This window comes from Malania oleifera, chromosome 7, assembly GCF_029873635.1.
Source record: "Malania oleifera isolate guangnan ecotype guangnan chromosome 7, ASM2987363v1, whole genome shotgun sequence".
Lineage (NCBI taxonomy): Eukaryota > Viridiplantae > Streptophyta > Magnoliopsida > Santalales > Ximeniaceae > Malania > Malania oleifera.
The window spans coordinates 101,800,733-101,821,606 of NC_080423.1; the positions used below are offsets into that span (position 1 = coordinate 101,800,733).

The 20,874-nt window shown below is 39.9% G+C and overlaps 1 protein-coding gene across 1 annotated transcript; it reads right to left on the reverse strand.

Annotated features, from left to right (window-relative positions):
• Positions 1–3,106: 3,106 nt before the first annotated feature.
• On the reverse strand, positions 3,107–3,685 carry LOC131160971 (putative invertase inhibitor). Its single transcript, XM_058116839.1, has one exon. The coding sequence runs from the start codon at positions 3,683–3,685 to the stop codon at positions 3,107–3,109; it is 579 nt and encodes a 192-aa protein (XP_057972822.1).
• Between the last annotated feature and the right edge of the window lie 17,189 nt (positions 3,686–20,874).

The following is a 20,874-nucleotide window of genomic DNA, read 5'->3' on the forward strand; positions in this document are numbered from 1 at the left end:
ATTTAATCGTCTGCATCACCTGAGGTCCTGCAGCCGCTGGTAGAATGTTGTGATGAAAAGGAAGAAGGGACGGGAAAAGGAGTTTTTGAGACAGGTATATGTGCACCTGTCCATGATGCTGTGGACTTAATTTTCAGTAATGCACTGCAGCAGTAAGATACGGTTTGGCTAATGTAAGACCAAGCTTTTGTTTGTAAGCAGTATAGTGAACTATCCAGTGAGCTCATTCTTTTGATATGCTTCCATCGATCTGCATGCAGATTCTCTTAAGCACAATGGTCCATGTCATGCAGTTCAATACCCATAGGCTGAAGAATTTGCCAGGAGACACTTCGTGGCTTTCATACTTCATCTTCTTTGCACACTCAGCTAGAGTTCGCTAGCAAACACTTTGTCCCTCCCCTGGAGTTTGTCATATCATGTGGTTGGCATTGGAGTAAGGATTTGGCTCAGAAGTCAAGGGTGGCTCAAGTTTTTCTTGTTGAGATGCTACAGCTGAGCTGCCATTGTCATGAACAAGCTTGACCAGTATGATACAGATATTATTTATCCTTTATTTCCATTGTATATGGGTCAAATAGGGATTCTCCTTGTACATGTGGGGTTAAGGTAGATGGTAGGAGAGATGCTGAGTTCATGTTTGTTTTGGTTGGTTTCATTTGCATAGCCTTTTCTAGTTCATGTTATAGAACAATTAAATGGACGAGCTACAAAGTGAGCCTGCAGCTGGTACTCATCTTGCTGCTTCATGGAGGGAGGGTTCGAGGCAGTGTCGAAATGGAGGAGAAAAGGGTTGAGGTTAGGATTTGTAGTTGGTTGTTTTGTGGAAGTATTTGTAAATCCAGCCTGCCTCGATTAGTTGGCCCGAAAACTTGGTGATGATTCAGGCGAGTTGGGTTTCATGTTGGACTGAAAAGCAATATGTATACGTAAACTCTGTTCGACCTGAATTTTGTTGAGCATGTTTGGTATCGAGCCAGTTGGATTCGATTGATCCGGGATGAGCTTACAATTTTACCTTTTTTTTTAAAAAAATTTTCTTTTCCTCTTTAATTTTTCTTAACTTTTTTTTGTATTGATTTTGTAATTTTTTTTTAATACAAATTTCAGATTTCAGTCGTCTTTAATTTGTTAGTTGTATTTTCACAAGTGTTCTATATACATAATATTTTCCCCACTGTTCTAGAGTTGACGTATGTTGCTCCTAAGGTTATCTTTTATCTTGTTAATAGTAGAAGTTAAGAGTTTTATCTTAAATTTTGAGACTTAATCCTGATTTTTATTATTTGAGTTATGAATGTCATTTTGAATTTGTAGGGATTTTTTACAATGTACAAATTTATTTTTAAATGTGCTTTATTCCTAAAAATGTTTTTAAAATATTGTAAATTTTTAATTAAATTATTATTGAGTTGGAGAATCGAATTTATATGTATATATGGCCAGCAGTTTGGCATTTTCAAAATAATTATAAGTAGAAAAACAAGTTACCACATTTTATAATTCTACCCTACACAAAAATAATTTGGAATGCTGATTTTTTAAAATCCACAAAACGTACTTTTTTCAAAAACTAAATTTTGCGTGTTTTGAAACCCACATAATTATAGATTAAAATAGGAATACGAAGGGCTCGTTGGTGGCTGGAGTTCCTATGTAATAAAAAAAAAATAAAAAAAATACAGAGTATGAAATTCAAAATTTTGCCTTAAAAAACACAGAGAATATGTTTAATCATACAATGAGTTGCCACTGAAATGTCAATTGCTTGACAAATCTGTTTTTTGTTAAAATTTTATTAATAGAATGTTTAATTCTAGCTTTCTTCCAAATACCGCGATGTGTTTGGGAGCATGGAGACCTTTGAAACAATTTATATTTATAAAAATTTGGATGAAATTTAATTTCAAATGACAAAATTCATTTGAGGTTTGAATAGGCAAGAATTATTTATTTTCAGTTTACTTTTTTGGTGTGTGCCTCTATACAAGGTTAGAAATCATAATTGAATCATAATTAATAATTATACCATTAATAGGAAAGAATTTAAATAGTTGATTTGGTGAATCAATTCATAATTATTTGTATCATCAATTCATTCAACGAATTGAGAAACAAATGAGAAGTCCTTGCAAGGCTTATTTATTGTAAGAAATCAAAATTTCATCGTAACGTTCTATATTTATTGAATTTTAAATCCTATTTATAGAAATTAATTATATCACTTGGTATCATAATTGCATATATCATTAATTATAAAATTGGGCATCATAATTGTATATTCATTATAATTTTTGGCATTCATTATGGGGGCACAGGGTAGATAGGGGTTAAGGGTCATTGTAATATCTCAACTTGGTTCTATCAAATATCTTCATTTTGTTTTATGGGTCTTGATATAATGTCAAAAAAAATGTGCACAATTTTTGAGTAATTACGAGTGAATATCTCATTTTAGAAGAGCTTATAAAATATATGGATTCAACATGCGAATTTTATACAAAAAGATAGAACTTATTATTATTATTATTATTGATGCATCAAAGAGCAATCATCTTTAAGGATGCAAGGCATGATACTAATAAAAAAAGTACAATGAACAAACTGAGAAAATATTTTTAAAAGAGAGAAAGAGAGAGAGAGAAGGATCTGAATTTTTGATTTAAACTTGCCCAAAAAAAATTAAGTAATGCAAAACAATAAAGAAAATAATATTAATCTCAAGCATTTTCTATTCATTTCTATTCAAATCTCCCAAGAAGTAGCCACTAACATGGCTAGTGCTCCAAATTAAACTTGCAGCCTGTCACCTTTCAAAATCAAAATGATGCCATTTTGAAGATAAGCAATGAAGAAATACAAGAAATCTAATCAAGATTATGAAAGCCCGAAGATTAAAAATGATCAAATAGCTAACTAGTCGTGGTAGAGGACTCAAATGTTCTCTCACAAAGATAAGACTTGTTTGATGGAAACCTTATTAACAATAAGTATATCATTATTTTGCTTATCTTAATTATTTAATAACAATAATAGGAATGAGCAAATGACATCATATTCCATGCACATTCTCACTTGAAACGCTAGCCCACAAATCAATTAGCCATTACTTTGCAAGCATGTTAATTATGAACAAAGCCACAGCACTTAATCCAAATATCTCCTTATTGTTATTTCCCAAAGGAGGTCTTGCACCTTCTGTACTCATCGCAAACCCGTCTTCACATACCTTGGATGCATCCATTGATGCACTCACATGCATGTTGGCAGATTGATAATCTCCGGACCGAAAAGCAAGAAGGGCATCCCTTGTGTCATACACAGCCCTAGAGTACACGCTCAAGCAGTCCTGCAACCTGCCTCTACTCTTATTATCCGAATTCTTGTTCAAGAGTTCCTTGATAAGCGTAAGAACACGAACTGTGTTGTAGTGGGTTAGCTTCACAGAGATAAACCCTAGCCCTCTTAGGGTTGCATTTTGGCTGTTTGGGACTGCTTGGAAGGACTCCAAACAAAAAGTATATTTGAGGTTTGGGTCCCTTTCGGCTGAGACTTTGCAAACCTTTGTCACGAGATTGCTATCCCCATTTGCACCATTAATGAAGAAGAAGGAGAGGAGGAAGGTGGACAATATGAAGAGGGGTAGAGAACGGGGATTCATGGCTAGGGCTTTTGTTTCTTCCATGTTGTGAATGGAAAAACTTTAGGGAATTCTTCTTGCAAATGATCTCTTAATTTTATTACCTTGTTAATTATTAATAGTCATTTCTTTTTTTTCACAATATTCATGTTTTTTATAATAATATATTTAATAGTGATAGTTATTTAATTAAAGTAATGTTTTTGCCCCCACGGGCATGGCGCAGTGGAAAGACATGAGCACGTAAGAAGGAGCATTGTGGGTTTAATTCCAAGTAGATACACTCACGGAACCAGTTGTACCTGTGGATGGTGAGAGTTTGCTCTGTTAGCCAGCAAGAACCGTGGGTAGTGAGAGTTGTCAGTGAGCCAGTGGGGACCATGGATGGTAATGGAGATGTGCCTCGAGGGTTGGGTTGGCCGAACGTCCAACTGATGCACGAAAGCCGTGTTCGCATCCAGACTTGGCTCTGATCAACGAGACCTGTTGGGTTATTTCCTTCCATGTGGAGGAAAGCCCAAGTGGGCTTTATTAAAAGCCCAAAGCCCGGACCTTTTAGTGTGAAAAACCTAAAGGAAGTTATAAAAAGAAAGGGGAGAAGAGAGGAGCCGTCACTTCTCAAAAGAAAGAGAAAAAAATGTGATTTTTCTCATGCTACCCAGATTTCATCAAGACACTGATCCTGTTTCTTCTGTGGTCCGATCGAGCTAAAATTTGGAGGAGAGGTTCACGACTCAAAGAGCTACAATATGAACGGTGGAGATCGGATTTGGAGCTCGGAAGTTGGGTTTTTTCCTGTGAACAGTAACCTCGAATTTGGTATATTCTCTCCAATTCTCTTTGTATTTGCCAATATTGTAGATATCTTGATGAGAGATATTTGTATCCTCTAATTACGATTAGAGAAGACTTTTTGTACCCATTATTTTATTGATAGTGGAGATTTTAACTGGCCTAGGTCCCGTGGTTTTTCTTCCTCACATTGGGGAAGTTTTCCACGTAAAAAATTACTTGTATTCTTGTGACTTGGTGTGATTGATTATTTCTCTTATTATTTCCAGCATGTATAAAAGTAGAGATACACTATATTTTCTTGCATATAGGGAGAAGAATTATTCCGCTGTGGTAGTTTATTGATATCTCTCCCAACAAAGTGGTATCAGAGCCAGGTTAACAGATTGTCAGGTTGGCAGTTTGAGTTATGGAAGCAAATACTAGTAGAATGATTAATCTCAATGGTTTAAATTATCACATATGGAAAGTAAAAATGGAGGATCTTCTTTATGTGAAAGATTATTACCTACCGGTATTTAGTGTTGAAAAACCAGAAAAAAAAGCTTGATGTGGAATGGACTTTGTTACATCGAAAGGTGTGTGGGTATATCAGGTAATGGGTAGATGATAATATTTTGAACCATATTAGTGGAGACACAAATGCACGTTCTCTATGAAATAAGCTTGAACAGTTATATGCTAGAAAGACTGGAAATAATAAGTTGTTTCTGATTAAACAAATGATGGCTTTGAGGTACCAAAACGAGACTCCTTTATCTGATCACTTGAATACATTCCAAGGAATTATTAATCAGTTGGCTGGAATGGGTATTAAATTTGATGATGAGATACAAGGGTTATGGTTGCTTGGTTCATTACCGGACTTGTGGGAGACGCTCAGAACTTCATTGTCTAATTTTGCTCCAAAAGTGTAATCACAATGGATATGACCAAGAGCTGTTTGATAAATGAAGAGATGAGAAGAAAAAAACAGGAGTCCTCTTCACAGTCAGAGATCTTGGATACAGAAAAGAGGGGGAGAAGTAAGAGCAGAGGTCCGAAGAATAGAGATAATAGCATAAGAAAGTCCAACAAGTTTGCAAATGTTGAGTGTCATCATTGCGGGAAAAATGGACACATCAAGAAATATTGCAGGCAATTGAAGAGAGAAACCAAGAATGAGAAAGGGAAGGGAACGAAGAATGGAGATAACAAAGATGGTGATGATAAAGTTGCTACTACCACTCCTCCATAATTCCTCATTGTTTATGATGATGAGATGATAAATGTTGCATATCATGAGACCAGTTGGATGATTGACAGTGGTGCCTCCATTCATGCTACATCTCGGAAGGATCTCTTTACATCCTATAGATCTAGTGACTTTGGAATAGTAAAAATGGGAAATGATGGCTTGGTTAAAGTCATTAGAATTGGGGATATGTATCTGAAGACAAAAAGGGCACGAGTTTAGTTCTTAGAGATGTGAAGCATATTCGTGACATTCGCTTGAATTTGATTTCTGTAGGTAAACTTGATGACAAAGGGTACTGCAACACTTTCAATGATGGCCAGTGGAAGCTCACCAAGGGTGCTATGGTTGTGGCTCATGGCATGAAACACTCTGCATTGTACATTATGCAAGCAAAGATCTCCAACGACATAGCTAATGCGATGGAGGATAATGGTACAACAGAGTTGTGGCACAAGAGACTGGCTCATATGAGTGAGAAAGGATTAGCTCTACTGGGGAAGAAAAGTCTACTATGTGGACTGAAAAGTACACTTCTGAAAAGGTGTACTCATTGTTTGTCAGGAAAGCAGAGCAGAGTTTCCTTTAAGAATTCCCCTCATTCGAGAAAGTCAGAGATACTGGATTTAGTACATTCGAATGTGTGTGACCCTATGAAGACGAGAACACTTGGTGGCTCCAGATACTTTGTGACCTTCATAGATGATGTCACGCCCCGAACCTTGAAATGGGACCTAGGGGTGAAAATGTAACCTAACCTATCCCTATATCATACAATCATATCCACAGATACAGTACAAAGGATGAGGGTCCGACCCCATGGGGTTCCCAGGCACCCTAAACACATCCAAACTCAACAGAATATACGCAGCGAAAAGGTCATTCTATATATATACAGTACCATACCAAAGTCTATACAAGAGTAGAAACAGGCTCTATCGAAAACCTACAAACGGGTGCCCAAATACATCTCAAAATGGCAACCTAACAAAAATACAGTCCTAGCACTTACCCAAGCGCTAAACGCAGTACATCGGCCACTACGCTCCCTACACCAGGATGCTAGTTTCGGTTACTCGAAGGACCTGTAAAAATGTACATATAGCAGGGGTGAGACACCTCTCAGTAAGGAAGAACACATGTTATATCGGTGTGTGGCATTTGAGTGTTATCATGATACAACATACACGCAATTAAATGCATTCCAGTACAAGTTTTCACAGTGCATACACGCACCCATACACATACACATGATCAGTAGTCCTCAGTGTCATCACACCCTACAGCCCGAAGCTGGCCCGCGACATACGACGTTGGCCCGTAGCCAACCTGCGAACACGACACCACCGACACATGGCTAGTCCCCGACTCCCATGGCATCGAACCGGCGCATAACTGGTGGATCCACACCCTTCCGCCTGATCTTCCAGAATAGGCTCACGCCCTCGGATATAGAGCCGGACACTCTTGCCCACATGGCAGGCGGTAAAATACACGCCCTCAGATATAGAGCCGGACACTCTTAGTACCTGGAACAATTCGGAACCCCGTTCCTACTAGCATTTCAACCATCACACACACACATGCATGCTCATATAACCAAACAAACCACACCCATTTGGTAATCTAAATTATGGTTTTTCAAACAAATACAGTTTAAACAAGTCAAAGCACGATAATCCCAATATCACAGTATAAATCAACATATACCCACGGTTTTCAACAAAACTAGGGATGTAGCCCGTTGCCCCCTTTTTCCAAAACTATAATAATGAAAAACTCATAGTTTTCCCCGTTATATCCCCCCAAATGAGTAGCCAAAACACACATAGGACCGTGGACCACAGTTCCACCGAGAACGATTTCAAAAATAACCGATATAAACATAGTTCCCCTTACCTTTTCCCCGAATAGAAAATCCCGAACTCCAAGGCCCCTACACATCGAACCGAGTTCCAAAACCTACAAATCACAGTACAGAATATACTCAAAAGACAATTTCCTACAAAACTACCAGATCAGAATTGAAAACCGAGCCTTACCTCAATTTTACGCCAAAACCCAAAAATCTCCGAAACGAGATTTCAATCCATAGAAATTGTAGAGAATCCTTCCACGATCCTCGTGGTAACTTTAGATTTCCGATTCCAGCAACGATCGTCAAAGAAATCTAGAGAGAGAGAGTGTGTAGAGAGAGTTTTAGAGAGAGAGAGAGAGAGAGAGAGAGAGAGAGAGAGAGAGAGAGAGAGAGAGAGAGAGAGAGAGATAGGATTGAAGTTTCTTAGCTTGGAAGTAAAGAATATTCTATTTATAGCCCTTTTGACCTGGCCCACTTCGTCGACGAAATGGTGCCTTCGTCGATGAATCTTCCACTACCTTCGTCGATGAATCGGTGGCCTCGTCAACGAATCTGAGATCACCGATTTTCTTGAAACTCCTCGGCTTCTCCTTGTCGACAAGTCTCTGAATTTAGTCGACGAGAAGAACAAAGGCTTCGTCGATGAAATCTGGCTTTGTCGAAGAGGCTTGCTCTTTTACCAAAATGTTCCTCTCTTTAAATGTTTAACCCATTTATCACGGTTCGAGTTCTTACAATCTCCCCTCCTTATAAAAATTTCGTCGTCGAAATTTGCCATCTCTCATTCATAAAGTCATATCCGGAATACACATATACGAACTACCAACAAGAAACTTGAGACTACTACAGCGCAGTCCCATCATACACATACACATACACATCCTCACTTATGGCAGAGGAATACCGTGGTTACATATACAACTGTCTCAGGAGTTCACCACACACACGTACTCCCGACGACTAACCACCTATCCCAACCCACAGTAGGATCATGTACAAGTGCTTAAAACAACTGTGGATACTTCCGGCATATTTTCGTTTCCAGTTCCCAAGAAGCTTCCTCAATCTCGTGGTTCCGCCACAATACCTTCACTAACGGTATCTCTTTCGTACGAAGCTTCTAAACTTTACGGTCCAGAACCTGAACAGCTATCTCCTCATACGCTAAAGTATCCCCAATTTCTAACTCATCATAACTAATAACATGTGAAGGATCCAACACGTGCTTCCTCAACATGGATACGTGAAACACATCATAGAGCCTCGAAAGTGTTGGAGGTAATACAATCCTGTAGGCTACCGGACCTACTCGCTCAAGTTCCTCGAATGGTTCGATATACCTCGGGCTCATCTTGCCCTTCCTCCCAAATCTCATCACCCCTTTCATTGGAGCGATACACAGAAATACCTTACCTCCCACTTCGAACTCTAATTCACGGCGGCGAACATCTGCGTAACTCTTCTGCCGACTCTGAGCTGATTTAATCCTCTCTTGGACCAAACCCACCTTCTCAGACGCCTGTTGCACAAGTTCAGGTCCTAACACCTGATGTTCACCAACCTCATCCCAACACAATGGAGATCGACATCTCCGACCATATAGAGCCTCGAACGGTGCCATCCCGATACTAGACTAGAAGCTGTTATTATAAGCGAACTCAACAAGTGGCATAAACTGTATCCAACTACCACCGAAGTCTAACACACACGCTTGCAACATATCTTCCAATATCCGTATCGTCCTCTCCGACTGTTCATTAGTCTGGGGGTGGAACGCTATACTGAAAGTAAGCTTCGTCCCCAATACCTCTTGTAAACTCGTTCAGAATCGAGAAGTAAACCTTAGATCTCGATCTAACACAATGGACACTGGTACCCCGTGCATTCTAACAATCTTATGCACATACAACTCCGCCAACCTACTTAAAGGATAGCCAACTTTCATCGATATGAAATGAGCAGCTTTTGTCAATCAAACCACGACCACCCAGATAGCATTCTGCCCGTGAAGTGCTGGTGGAAAACTGGTCACAAAATCCATGGAAATATGCTCCCATTTCCACACCGGAATAGGCAAAGGCTGCAACGGCCTTGTCGGCCTCTAATGTTCAGTTTTCACCTACTGACACGTCAGACACTGCTCCACAAACTGAGCAATCTGCCTCTTCATACCATACCACCAGAAGGTCTCGCACAAGTCCTGATACATTTTTGTACTACCAGGATGTACCGTATACGTAGAACGATGCGCCTCCTCTAGAATCGTCCTTCTAATCTCATCATCGTTCAGAACACACAGTCTAGTCCCAAACCTCAACACACCTCCCTCAGAAATGTTAAACTCTGTAGCCAGTCCCTGCTGTACCTTTTCCATAACCTCTGCCAACTCTGCATCACTAGCCTGCGCGGCTTTTATACGTTCAAACAAGGTCGGTTGGACCACCAAATCAGCAAGATAAGCTTGATGATCACCAACCACCAACTCTATAACTGAGTTTTCCAAATCCCGTCTGATGTGACACTGAGTTACAACAGCAGATACAGTCGTAAGCCTCGACTTCCGACTCAGCGCATCAGCCACCACATTAGCCTTTCTCGGGTGATAACTGATTGTGTCATCGTAGTCCTTAATCAATTCAAGCCACCGTCTCTGCCTCATGTTCAACTCCTTCTGTGTGAAGAAATACCTAAGGCTCTTATGGTCAGTGAAGATCTCACACTGCACCCCGTACAGATAGTGTCGCTAGATCTTTAGCGCATATACTATAGCAGCTAATTCCAGATCATGCGTAGGTTAGTTCTTTTCATACTCTTTCAATTGCTGAGAGGCAACGCTACTACCTTACTCTGCTGCATGAGCACACATCCTAGGCCTTTTAGAGACGCGTCTCTATAAGTCACAAACACACCAATCCTCGAAGGAATGGTCAACACTGGAGCAGTAACCAGCTGGTGCTTCAACTCCTGAAAGCACTGCTTGCAATCACTGGTCCACTCAAACTGGACTCCCTTCCTGATCAATCGTGTCAGAGGTCCAGACAGTTTAGAGAAACCCTCTATGAACTGACAATAATAACTTGCCAGTCCCACAAAACTCCGAACCCCCTGCACATTTTTCGGCCTTACCTAGTCGACCACAGTTTCAATTTTGCTAGAATCAACTGATATACCATCTCCTGTAACCACATGGCCTAAGAACGCAATTTGACTCAACCAGAATTCACACTTCTTTAATTTAGCATACAACTTCTTCTCCCACAAAATCTGTAACACTAGCCTCAAATGTTTCACATGCTCTTCCGTACTCCTCGAGTATACCAGAATATCATCAATGAATACCACCACGAATCGATCCAAGTACTCATGGAAAACCCTGTTCATCAGATCCATGAACACCGCTGGAGCATTCGTTAACCCAAAAGGCATGAGTAAAAACTCGTAATGGCCATATCTGGTTTGGAAAGCAGTCTTCGCTACATCCTCCGGTCTAACCCTCACCTGGTGACATCCTGACCGCAAATCGATCTTTGAAAAGACCCGCGTCCCCTGCAATTGGTCAAAAAGATCAACGAGGTAAAGGATAGAGATTTTTCATAGTCACCCTGTTAATCTTAGGGTAATCAATGCACATTCGCATCGACCTGTCCTTCTTCTTCACAAACAGTACTGGAGCTCCTCAGGGCGAAATACTAGGTCGAATGAATCCCTTGTCCAATAGTTCCTATAACTGCTCCTTCAACTCCCGAAGTTTTTCTGGAGCCATCCAGTACAGAGCTTTAGAGATCGGTGCCTTACCGGGTAGCAACTCTATCGCAAACTCCACCTCACGATCTGGAGGTAAACCGGGTAAATCATCTGAAAACACATCTGGGAACTAGCTGACTACTCGAATGTCCTCGAGTCTCAACTCATCCTGCGGTGGTTCCTTCATACAAGCTAGGTACCCCTGACATCCATCCAAGAGTAGCCTCCTCGCCTGTAGTGCTGATAGAATCTGTGGCGTTGGACGCACACATGATCCCACGAATTCATACTCCTGCTCCCCAGAAGGTCTAAAAACTACCACCTTCCTACGACAGTCGATCACAGCATAACTAGAGAACAATCAATCCATTCCTATAATGACATCGAACCCTGACATGTCGTATACCACAAGATTTGTCGGTAGTAGCTTATCCTAAATTTCTATTAGGCAGTCTACCAACATCTTCCTATAGAAAGATACACTCCCAGATGGTGTAGTAATAGATAACACCTCATTCATATCTCGGGTCTCAACCCCACATCGTCCTACAAAATTCACAGACACAAAGGAATGAGTTGTACCTGAATCAAACAAAACAAAAGCTTTTTTCAAAAGCAATAATAAGGTACCTGTCACCACATTACCTGCATGCTCAACGTCCGCTGGAGTAAGAGAGTGTACTCTGGCCGGAGCTGTATTCGTCTGAGCGGTTCCCCGAGGTATTTGATTGCTCCCTCGGTTTCCACTGAATGTAGACACATCTCGTTTCGGTGCACGAAAATCATGAGACATGTGGCCTGACCGGCCACAGTTGTAGTAGTTACCCCCAAATGACCGGCACTCACCCTCGTGCCACCTGTGATATTTGGTACAATGACCACCAGTCTAGCTCATCTGAGAATCCTGGCACTCGGTATTCTGATGATAACCCGAGCCCTTGCTCATTTTCTTCCACGATCCCTGACGAGATCCTGTTTGAGAACCATAAGGTACTGTCCTCTTCCTCGATTCCTGATCCACTTCGTCCTCTCGGATATCGATCTTAATCACCGTAGGCTTATCCACCAACACTGAGAACTCGTGGATCTTAAGCATACCCATCAGTCTACGGATATCCTTTCTCAAGCCCTTCTCAAACCTCTGAGTCTTCTCGTACTCGCTTAAGATCATACATGGTGCAAAGCGGGACAACTCTATGTATCGAGCCGCATACCCCTGTAGCGTCAAACTCCCCTAAGTTAGCGCAGAAAACTTATCTGCCTTCGCATCACGTACTGAAGCCGGGAAGTATCTGTTAAAGAACACCTCCTTGAATCGACTCCACGTCCTCTCCTCAAGACCACTCCTCTGCTTCTCCAGCAGATTCACTGCAGTCCACCATCGACCCGCCTCCCTAGACAGCTAAAAAGTAGCATAGAGGACTCGTTGCATATCCGTGCAGTGCAGGACCTCCAAGATCCTCTCAGTCTTCTCCACCCAATCATTAGGTATCGTCGGGTCAGGTCCTCCAAAGAACGTCGGAGGATCCATGTGTGTGAACCTCTCAATGGTGCACCCCGCAGCGGAAGGAGAGCGCTCGCGTATCCTCACACTCCGCCCGATCTCTCGTAACACCTACCTCATCAAACCTCGAGGCACAGAAGGAGACTCATCACTCATAGTCTCTTCGGAGCCACTTCCCAGGTTATTATCCTTGGGTTCCATTTTGCAACACAATAGGAATCTATCAGCATCTATACAACACATACAGTTAACGCAATGATCTACACTAATCTTGTTAACTACTCCCTTCCAGGTCTAGGTCTGTCCTATCACACTGACGCAAAAGTCGTCAATGATCTGCCCTTTACTGGAATCGTCATCTTAGGAAAAACACGGAATACCGTCGATAAATTCCAGTCTAGCAACCGAACAACCCCCAACCAACTCTACCCATTTCCACATTCTATACTCTGGTATGTACTCACAACTAAGCCTAACCAAGTCTACAAGATCTAGTAACCTAGTTAGCTTTGATACCAAGTTGTCACACCCCGAACCCTAAAATGGGACCCAAGGGTGAAATTGTAACCTAACCTGTCCCTGTATCATACAATCATATCCACAGACATAGTACAAAGGATGAGTGTAGTGACCCGAAGAATTATAGCGTTTTTAATAATAAGAGGAAGAGAAAATAGATATAGAAACAGAAGGAGGTCGTAGACTCCGCGTTTGTCGACGACATTGCATTTTGGAGATAATATTAAATAATCAAAATTTTAGAAAATTGCCAGGCTTCTTCGATGAATATAGGGTTTCATCGACGAAGGCCTTAAGAATTTCGTCGACGAACACAGGGCCTCGTCAACAAATTTTGTGAAGGGCTCGTCGACGAAGTGACATGGCTCGTCGACGAATCTGACAGTATAAAAGGAGGAAAACTGGGATTTTTATTAGTTCTCTCACCGCTCTATCTCTCCTCTCTCTCTCTCACGACTCTCTCTCCCTTCTCTCTTCATTTCTAGCCCCACCAGTCGCCAGATCGACGATCCGAAGCTACCACGACGCTCCTAGCGGAGTTCTTTAGGCATCTACTGGAGCGGATCGTCTAGAAATCAGAGTTGGAAATCATCCCAAATTCAGGGTAAGACCTTTTAGCCTCTTTTTGGCCTCATGACAGTTATAGGAAATAATATAGGTAGGAAAATACTGATGTTTAGTTTTGGCATATGTTGATTTTAGGATGTTTTGTAGGAGGCCCTACGGGTGTTAGGCTTGTTTTCCCTAGGGGCTTTTCAGTAGTAAGGTTAGAAAATTTCTAAATATTATGCAATGTATTTATTTATGAAAATTATGTATTACAGTATGGTGTGGCTTGAGAATGTGTATGTAGTATGGGAATATGTTTTATGAATTGTAGTTTCATGATTTTATGTATTCCAATGCTATGATTATGTGAATTACAGTACCATGTTTTGACGGATTTTAATACCATGATTATACGAATTACGGACACAGTATTATGATTACGTAGTTCCAGTATTATGATTTACATAGTTTAAAGCATGCCATGTTTTCTATTACCCTAACATTCAAAGTATACAGACAGAGCATTTACAGAATATATAGACAGTTATACAGAGATAGCATCGAGATGCTACAATTATAGTATGTACAGAATAGAAAGATAGCGTTATGGTAATTTTGAAAACATGATGAAAATAGTGAAAGATTTTATATATGAATATGTATATAGTATCAGACCTTGTTGGACCATACAGTTTACAGAGCACAGTACCGTAGCTACATGCAGTATACAGTTTACAGAGTGCAACCGCCTATTCAGATAATAGGCTGTAGGTTGATCGTATAGTGCCCTTGACGTGGACAGACTCCCCATCAGATATGGGTAGAGGTGGGCAGATCGACTGAGGGAGTATAGTGATTTACCTGGTCGGCCAGCCAGGGTAGATCCCGCCTATGGCCCGCACAATCCTGTCATGAGGGGTTAAATCATGACATACAGATATCCACAGGGGAAAGTTTATAGTTATTATTATGTATATTCTGATTTATAGAGACAGGGAAATTACTTATGTATGTTAGAAGTATTTTGAATAGTAACTTAAATACAGATGTGTTAAATGATATGGAATTGGGGATAAATATTATGATTTGTATTGTATTTATAAATCCAGATATACATGATTATATGGAAACAGATTTTTATGAAATGATAACTCAATTGCCACACACTAGTAATAGCATATATCGTCTTACTGAGCATTGGCTCATCCCAGTGTTGAAACCTTTTTCAGGTGATCCAGGTAGGTGAGCAGATCAGGCTCGTAAGTAGAGGGGCGACGGTAGTGCCTTGACAGCAAAGTGAGTACAGTGAAAGATTTTTGTTTACCCCAACTAGCTGAGGGTATTTTTGGGAAAACAGTGTTATGTGTATATTTTGGGGAAAATGGTAGCACTCTGGTATTGGTTTTTGTATTGTGTATATACTTTCATATGGTTATGTCTATGTGATTATGCTTCTCACTGCTTAGGTCATTAATGTGGTATCAGAGTATGTTAATTATTACAATGGAAAAAAAAATCATGTTAATTAAGCAGGTCGTTATAATGAGGGTTCAACCCCGTGGGGTTCCCAGGCACCCTAAACACATCCAAACTCAATAGAATATACGCATTGGAAAAAGGTCATTCTATATATATACAGTACCATACCAGAATCTATACAAGAGCAGAAACATGCTCTATCGAAAACGTATAAACGGGTTCCCAAATACATCTCAAAATGGCAATCCATAAAAAATACAGTCCTAGCACTTACCCAAGCGCTAAACGTAGTACACCGGCCACTATGCTCCCTACATCGGGACGCTAGTTCCGGTTACTCGAAGGACTTGTAAAAATGTATGTACAGCAGGGGTGAGACACCTCTCAGTAAGGAAGAACACATGTTATATCGGTATGTGGCATTTAAGTGTTATCATGATACAACATACACAGTTAAATGCATTCCAGTACTAGTTTCCACAGTGCATACACGCACCCATACACATACACATGATCAGTAGTCCTCGGTGTCGTCACACCCTTCGGCCCGAAGCTGGCCTGTGACATATGGCATTGGCCCGTAGCCAACCCGTGAACATGGCGCCATTGGCACATGGCCAGTCCCCAACTCCCATGGCATCGTACCAGTGCATAACTGGTGGATCCACACCCTTCGGCTAGATCTACAGGAATAGGCTCACGCCCTCGAATATAGAGCTGGATACTCTTGCCCACATGACAGGCGGTAAAATACACGCCCTCAGATATAAAGCCGGACACTCTCAGTACCTGAAACAATTCAGAACCCCGTTCCTACTAGCATTTCAACCATCACACACACACATGCATGCTCATATAACCAAACAAACCACACCCATTTGATAATCTAAATCATGATTTTTCAAACAAATACAGTTTAAACAAGTCAAGGCACGGCCATCCCAATATCAAAGTATAAATCAACATATACCCATGGTTTTCAACAAAACCAGGGATGCAGTCCGTCGCCCCCTTTTTCAATTTTACGCCAAAACCCAAAAATCTCCGTAACGAGATTCCGATCCGTAGAAATTATAAAGAATCCTTCCATGATCCTTGTGGTAACTTCAGATTTTCGATTCCAGCAACGATCAGCGAAGAAATCTAGAGAGAGAGAGAGAGAGAGAGATAGGATTGAAGTTTCTTAGCTTGGAAGTAAAGAATATTCTATTTATAGCCCTTTTGACTTGGCCCACTTCGTCGACGAAATGGTGCCTTCGTCAACGAATCTTCCACTACCTTTGTAACGACTTGCTTAATTAATTGATTTTTTTTTTCATAATAGAAAATAACATACTCTGATACCATGATATTAACCTAAGCAGCAGGAAGCGGAATTATACAAACATAACCATTATATATAATACAAAACCAATACCAGAGTACTACTGTGTTTTCCAAAATATACACATATAATTTTTTTTCAAAAATACCCTTAACTAGCTAGGGTTAATACCAAAAATCCTTCACTGTACTCACTTTGCTGACAGGGCACTACAGACGCCCCTTTATTTGCGAGCCTAATCTACTCGCCTACCTGGATCATTTGAAAAATATTTCAACACTGGGATGAGCCAACGCTCAGTAAGAAGAAAAATGCTATTACTAGTGTGTGGCAAATGAGCTACTATGTATTGTGAAATCTGTTTCATATAAATATGAATAACTGAGTACAAAAGTACAGCACAAATAATAAAGTACACCACCCCTTTTTCCTTATTGCTTGACATATCAGTATTATGGTTACAGTTCAAAATACTTCTAGTGTATATAGTAGGATCCCCGTTTCTGTAAATCAATACGTAAGTAATAGTAACTGAAACTGTTCCCTGTGGCTATCTGTGTCATGACATGCCCCTCATGACGAGGTTGTGTGGCCCGTAGGCTAGATTTACCATGGCTGGCCAATCAGGAATAAATCACTGAACTCCGTCAGTCGACCTGCCCACCTCAACCCATATCTGGATGGGGAGCCTAACCTCTTCAAGGGCTTAGGTGGTCAACCGTACCACGTATTATCTGAATAGGTGGTTGCACTCATAAAGTAACATAATATCTGTAGCAACGGTACCGTGCTCTATAGCTGCAAGTCCAATAGGGTCTGATATCGTATAATATATTTCTATACATATCTATCTGATTTACCATGATTTTGAAGTAATCATAATAACCATGATGCTGCATAACGTACTGAAATCTAAATAATCATAACATGGGATTGCATATTCGTAATACTAGAATTCGTATAATCATAGTACTAAGTTTCGTATAATCATGGGACTAAAATCCGTAAAATCATGGTACTGAAGTTCACATAGTCATAGTACTTAAATCTATAAAATCATGGTACTGAAATTCATAAAAATCATGAAACTATAATTCGTAAAACATATCCCCGTACTACATACATATTCACAAGCCACACTATAGTTTAATACATAATTTTCGTAAATAAATACACTGTATAATATTCAGAAATTTCCTAACATAACATTTTTCCCTTACCTTAACTTTGAAAAGCCCCTACTGTACTCTAGCCCGATACCCGCACGACCTCCTATACAACACCCTGAAAATGATATTTTCCAGAACTAAATATCAGTATTTTTCTGCTTACATCATTTCTTATAACTGTCAGGAAGTCAAAAATTGGATAAAAGTCCTTACCCTAAATTTGGGATGAAATCCAATTTCGATTTCCTGACAAAACGCTCTAGTAGTCTTGCAGAGAACTCCTCCAAGAGCATCTTAGTAGCTTCGGATCGTCGATCCGGCGACTTGTGGGGCCAAAAATGAAGAGAGAAGGGAGAGGGAGTCGTAGGAGAGAGAGAGAGAGAGGAGAGAGAGCGACGAGAGAAATGTGATAAAATCTCGGGTTTCCACTATTTATAGGGCCAGGTTCGTCGACGAGACACGTCACCTCGTCGACGAGCCCTTCACAAAATTCGTCGACGAGACCCTGTGCTCGTCAATGAAATTCAGAGCAACCCGAATCGTCTCTCGGTATTTTCTCGTCGACAAAGCCCTTTGTTCGTCAACGAAATTCTAAAGATCTTCATCGACGAGACCCTGTGTTCATCAATGAAGCTGGGCAATTTCCTGAATTTATGATTATTTAATATTATCTCCAAAATGCAATGTCGTCGATGAAGTATACGACCTCCTTTTGTTTCTGTTTCTATTTTCTCTCCCTCTTTTATATTTAAAATGCTATTATTCTTCGAGTCACTACAACCTTCGTCAATGAATCGGTGGCCTCATCGACGAATCTGAGATCACTAGTTTTCCCTAAACTCCTCGGCTTCTCCTCGTTGACGAGTCTCTGAATTTCGTCAACGAGAAGAACTGCTCTTTTACCAAAATGTCCATCTCTTTAAATATTTAACCCATTTATCACGGTTCGGGTTCTTATAGATGATCATTCAAGGAAGTTGTGGGTTTATATCTTGAAGTCAAAAGACCAAGTGTTGGCTGAGTTCAAGAAATTTCAAGCCCTAGTTAAGAGACATACTGGGAAGAAATTGATCAGGTGCATCCGAACTGACAACGGTGGAGAGTATTCTGGTCCATTTGATGAGTATTGCAGATAGCAAGGTATTCGACATCAAAAGACTCCTCCGAAAACTCCTCAATTGAATGGCATAGCAGAAAGAACGAACAGAACAGTGCTTGAGAGAGTGAGATGTTTGCTTTCACAAGCCCGGTTGCCAAAATCCTTTTAGGGGGAGGCATTGAGCACTGTTGTTCATGTGTTGAATCTTACACCCTCTGTTCCTCTACAGTTTAATGCGCTAGACCGAGTTTGGATAGGTAAGGATGTTTCCTATAATCATCTGTGTGTTTTTGGGTGTAAAGCATTTGTGCATATTCCAAAAGATGAAAGGTCCAAACTTGATGAGAAAACGCAACAGTGTATTTTCCTTGGCTACGGTCAAGATGAATTTGGATACAAGCTTTATGATCCAGTTGAGAAGAAAATTGTCAAAAGAAGAGATGTCGTGTTTGTAGAAGATCAGACGATTCAGGATATTGAGAAGGTAGAGAAATCTATGTCTTAACAAGGTGATAGTTTGATTGATGTCCTTTGAAGAACTTTTCATCTCAGGTTGAGAATGATGTTCAGGATGACCACCAGGGTAGAGGTGATATGGATGTTCCCTTACAAGTTCAGGGAGATGTTGAGACTGATGAGCAGCTGGCAGTTCTAGAGATTCCACCAAAGATTCCATCCAAGAGGTCAGCTAGAGACCGACATCCTTCCACTCGGTATTCAGCAGAGCAATATGTGTATGGATATGTATTAGGTTTTCAACTATACTCACTAGCTTTGTTAAAAGCAAATCTTGAGTTATTTTGCAGATTTAAAATTTCTATATTGTAATCACGGTTCGAGTTGTGAATCGGGTGAGGAGGAAATTGTGCCTCTTGTAAGCAGAGGATGTAAGGAAAGCTCCATCCCGGTTAAAGGAGCACGGATTTAGTGGAATCCTTGAGTGGGTTGCTCAAGGCGAGGACGTAAGCCGGATTGGCTGAACTTCGTAAAAACTGTGTTTGCCTTCTCTCTTCCTTTACTCTTTTTATTTTTCACACCTCATTTCATTACTTATATTGCATGTGTGTATGTTTGAATAATCCCACACACACTTGATTATAAATTGGGTAAAACAAAATTCATTAAGATAATAATTTGATTCAGCTTCAAACCTGTGCAATTAATTTGTCAACTATAGAAATAGGGATTAAGTGGTAAATAATATTAAAGGCTTTTAAAAATACTCAATTCACCTCCCTCTTAGGATTACACCTAAATTAACAGGTACGGTGGAGGTGGCTACCGACTACAGCTCAACAATTCAATGAAATTGGCTGAGGTTGGTGGAGGTGGTTACCACTGCAGCTCAAGTTTAATATTCAACAATCAGAGCTTCTCTTTCTATTGTTCAGAAATTTGTTACTCATTAATTTAAGCTTAACTTGTAATCTTTACCTAACTGATTTTAAATTAGTTACAGATTTAACTTGAACTTGATTTTGAACATTCCACATTTGAATTAACACTTAATCTTTTTGAAATCAACTTCAGAATTTAGCAATCTACAAGCCTACTTTTAAATATTTTTTGAATAATCCAGTCTATTAATTCTTTGATTTTCTTTTCTAGGAAAAAAAGTAATCACATGTATGTTAAGACTAAATTCAAACTAGTATTTATGTATACACGTCATATTAAATTTCTTGCCATAGTTAAAATTATGTATTAAGGGGAAAATATTTACAATGTCAGGGAAAATATCATCATATTTATAAAATTTTGCATTTTCATCCCCATAATTAAACATATTTGTGTTTATCATCGTATTTATAAATTTGTTTGCATTTTCATCCTTAGAATTTTATATATATACACATAAACTGTAGGTATCTTCCAGTGTAGCCAGCTAATTATTCTCCCCTATTTATAGCCCTTATGGTGGTCATCCACTTGAATGCAATTTGATTTCCTAATAAATCATACT

What these genes read in the sequence shown, in the direction of transcription:
- LOC131160971 (XM_058116839.1), bottom strand. Translation starts at nt 3,685, where the DNA reads ATGGAAGAAACAAAAGCCCTAGCCATGAATCCCCGTTCTCTACCCCTC.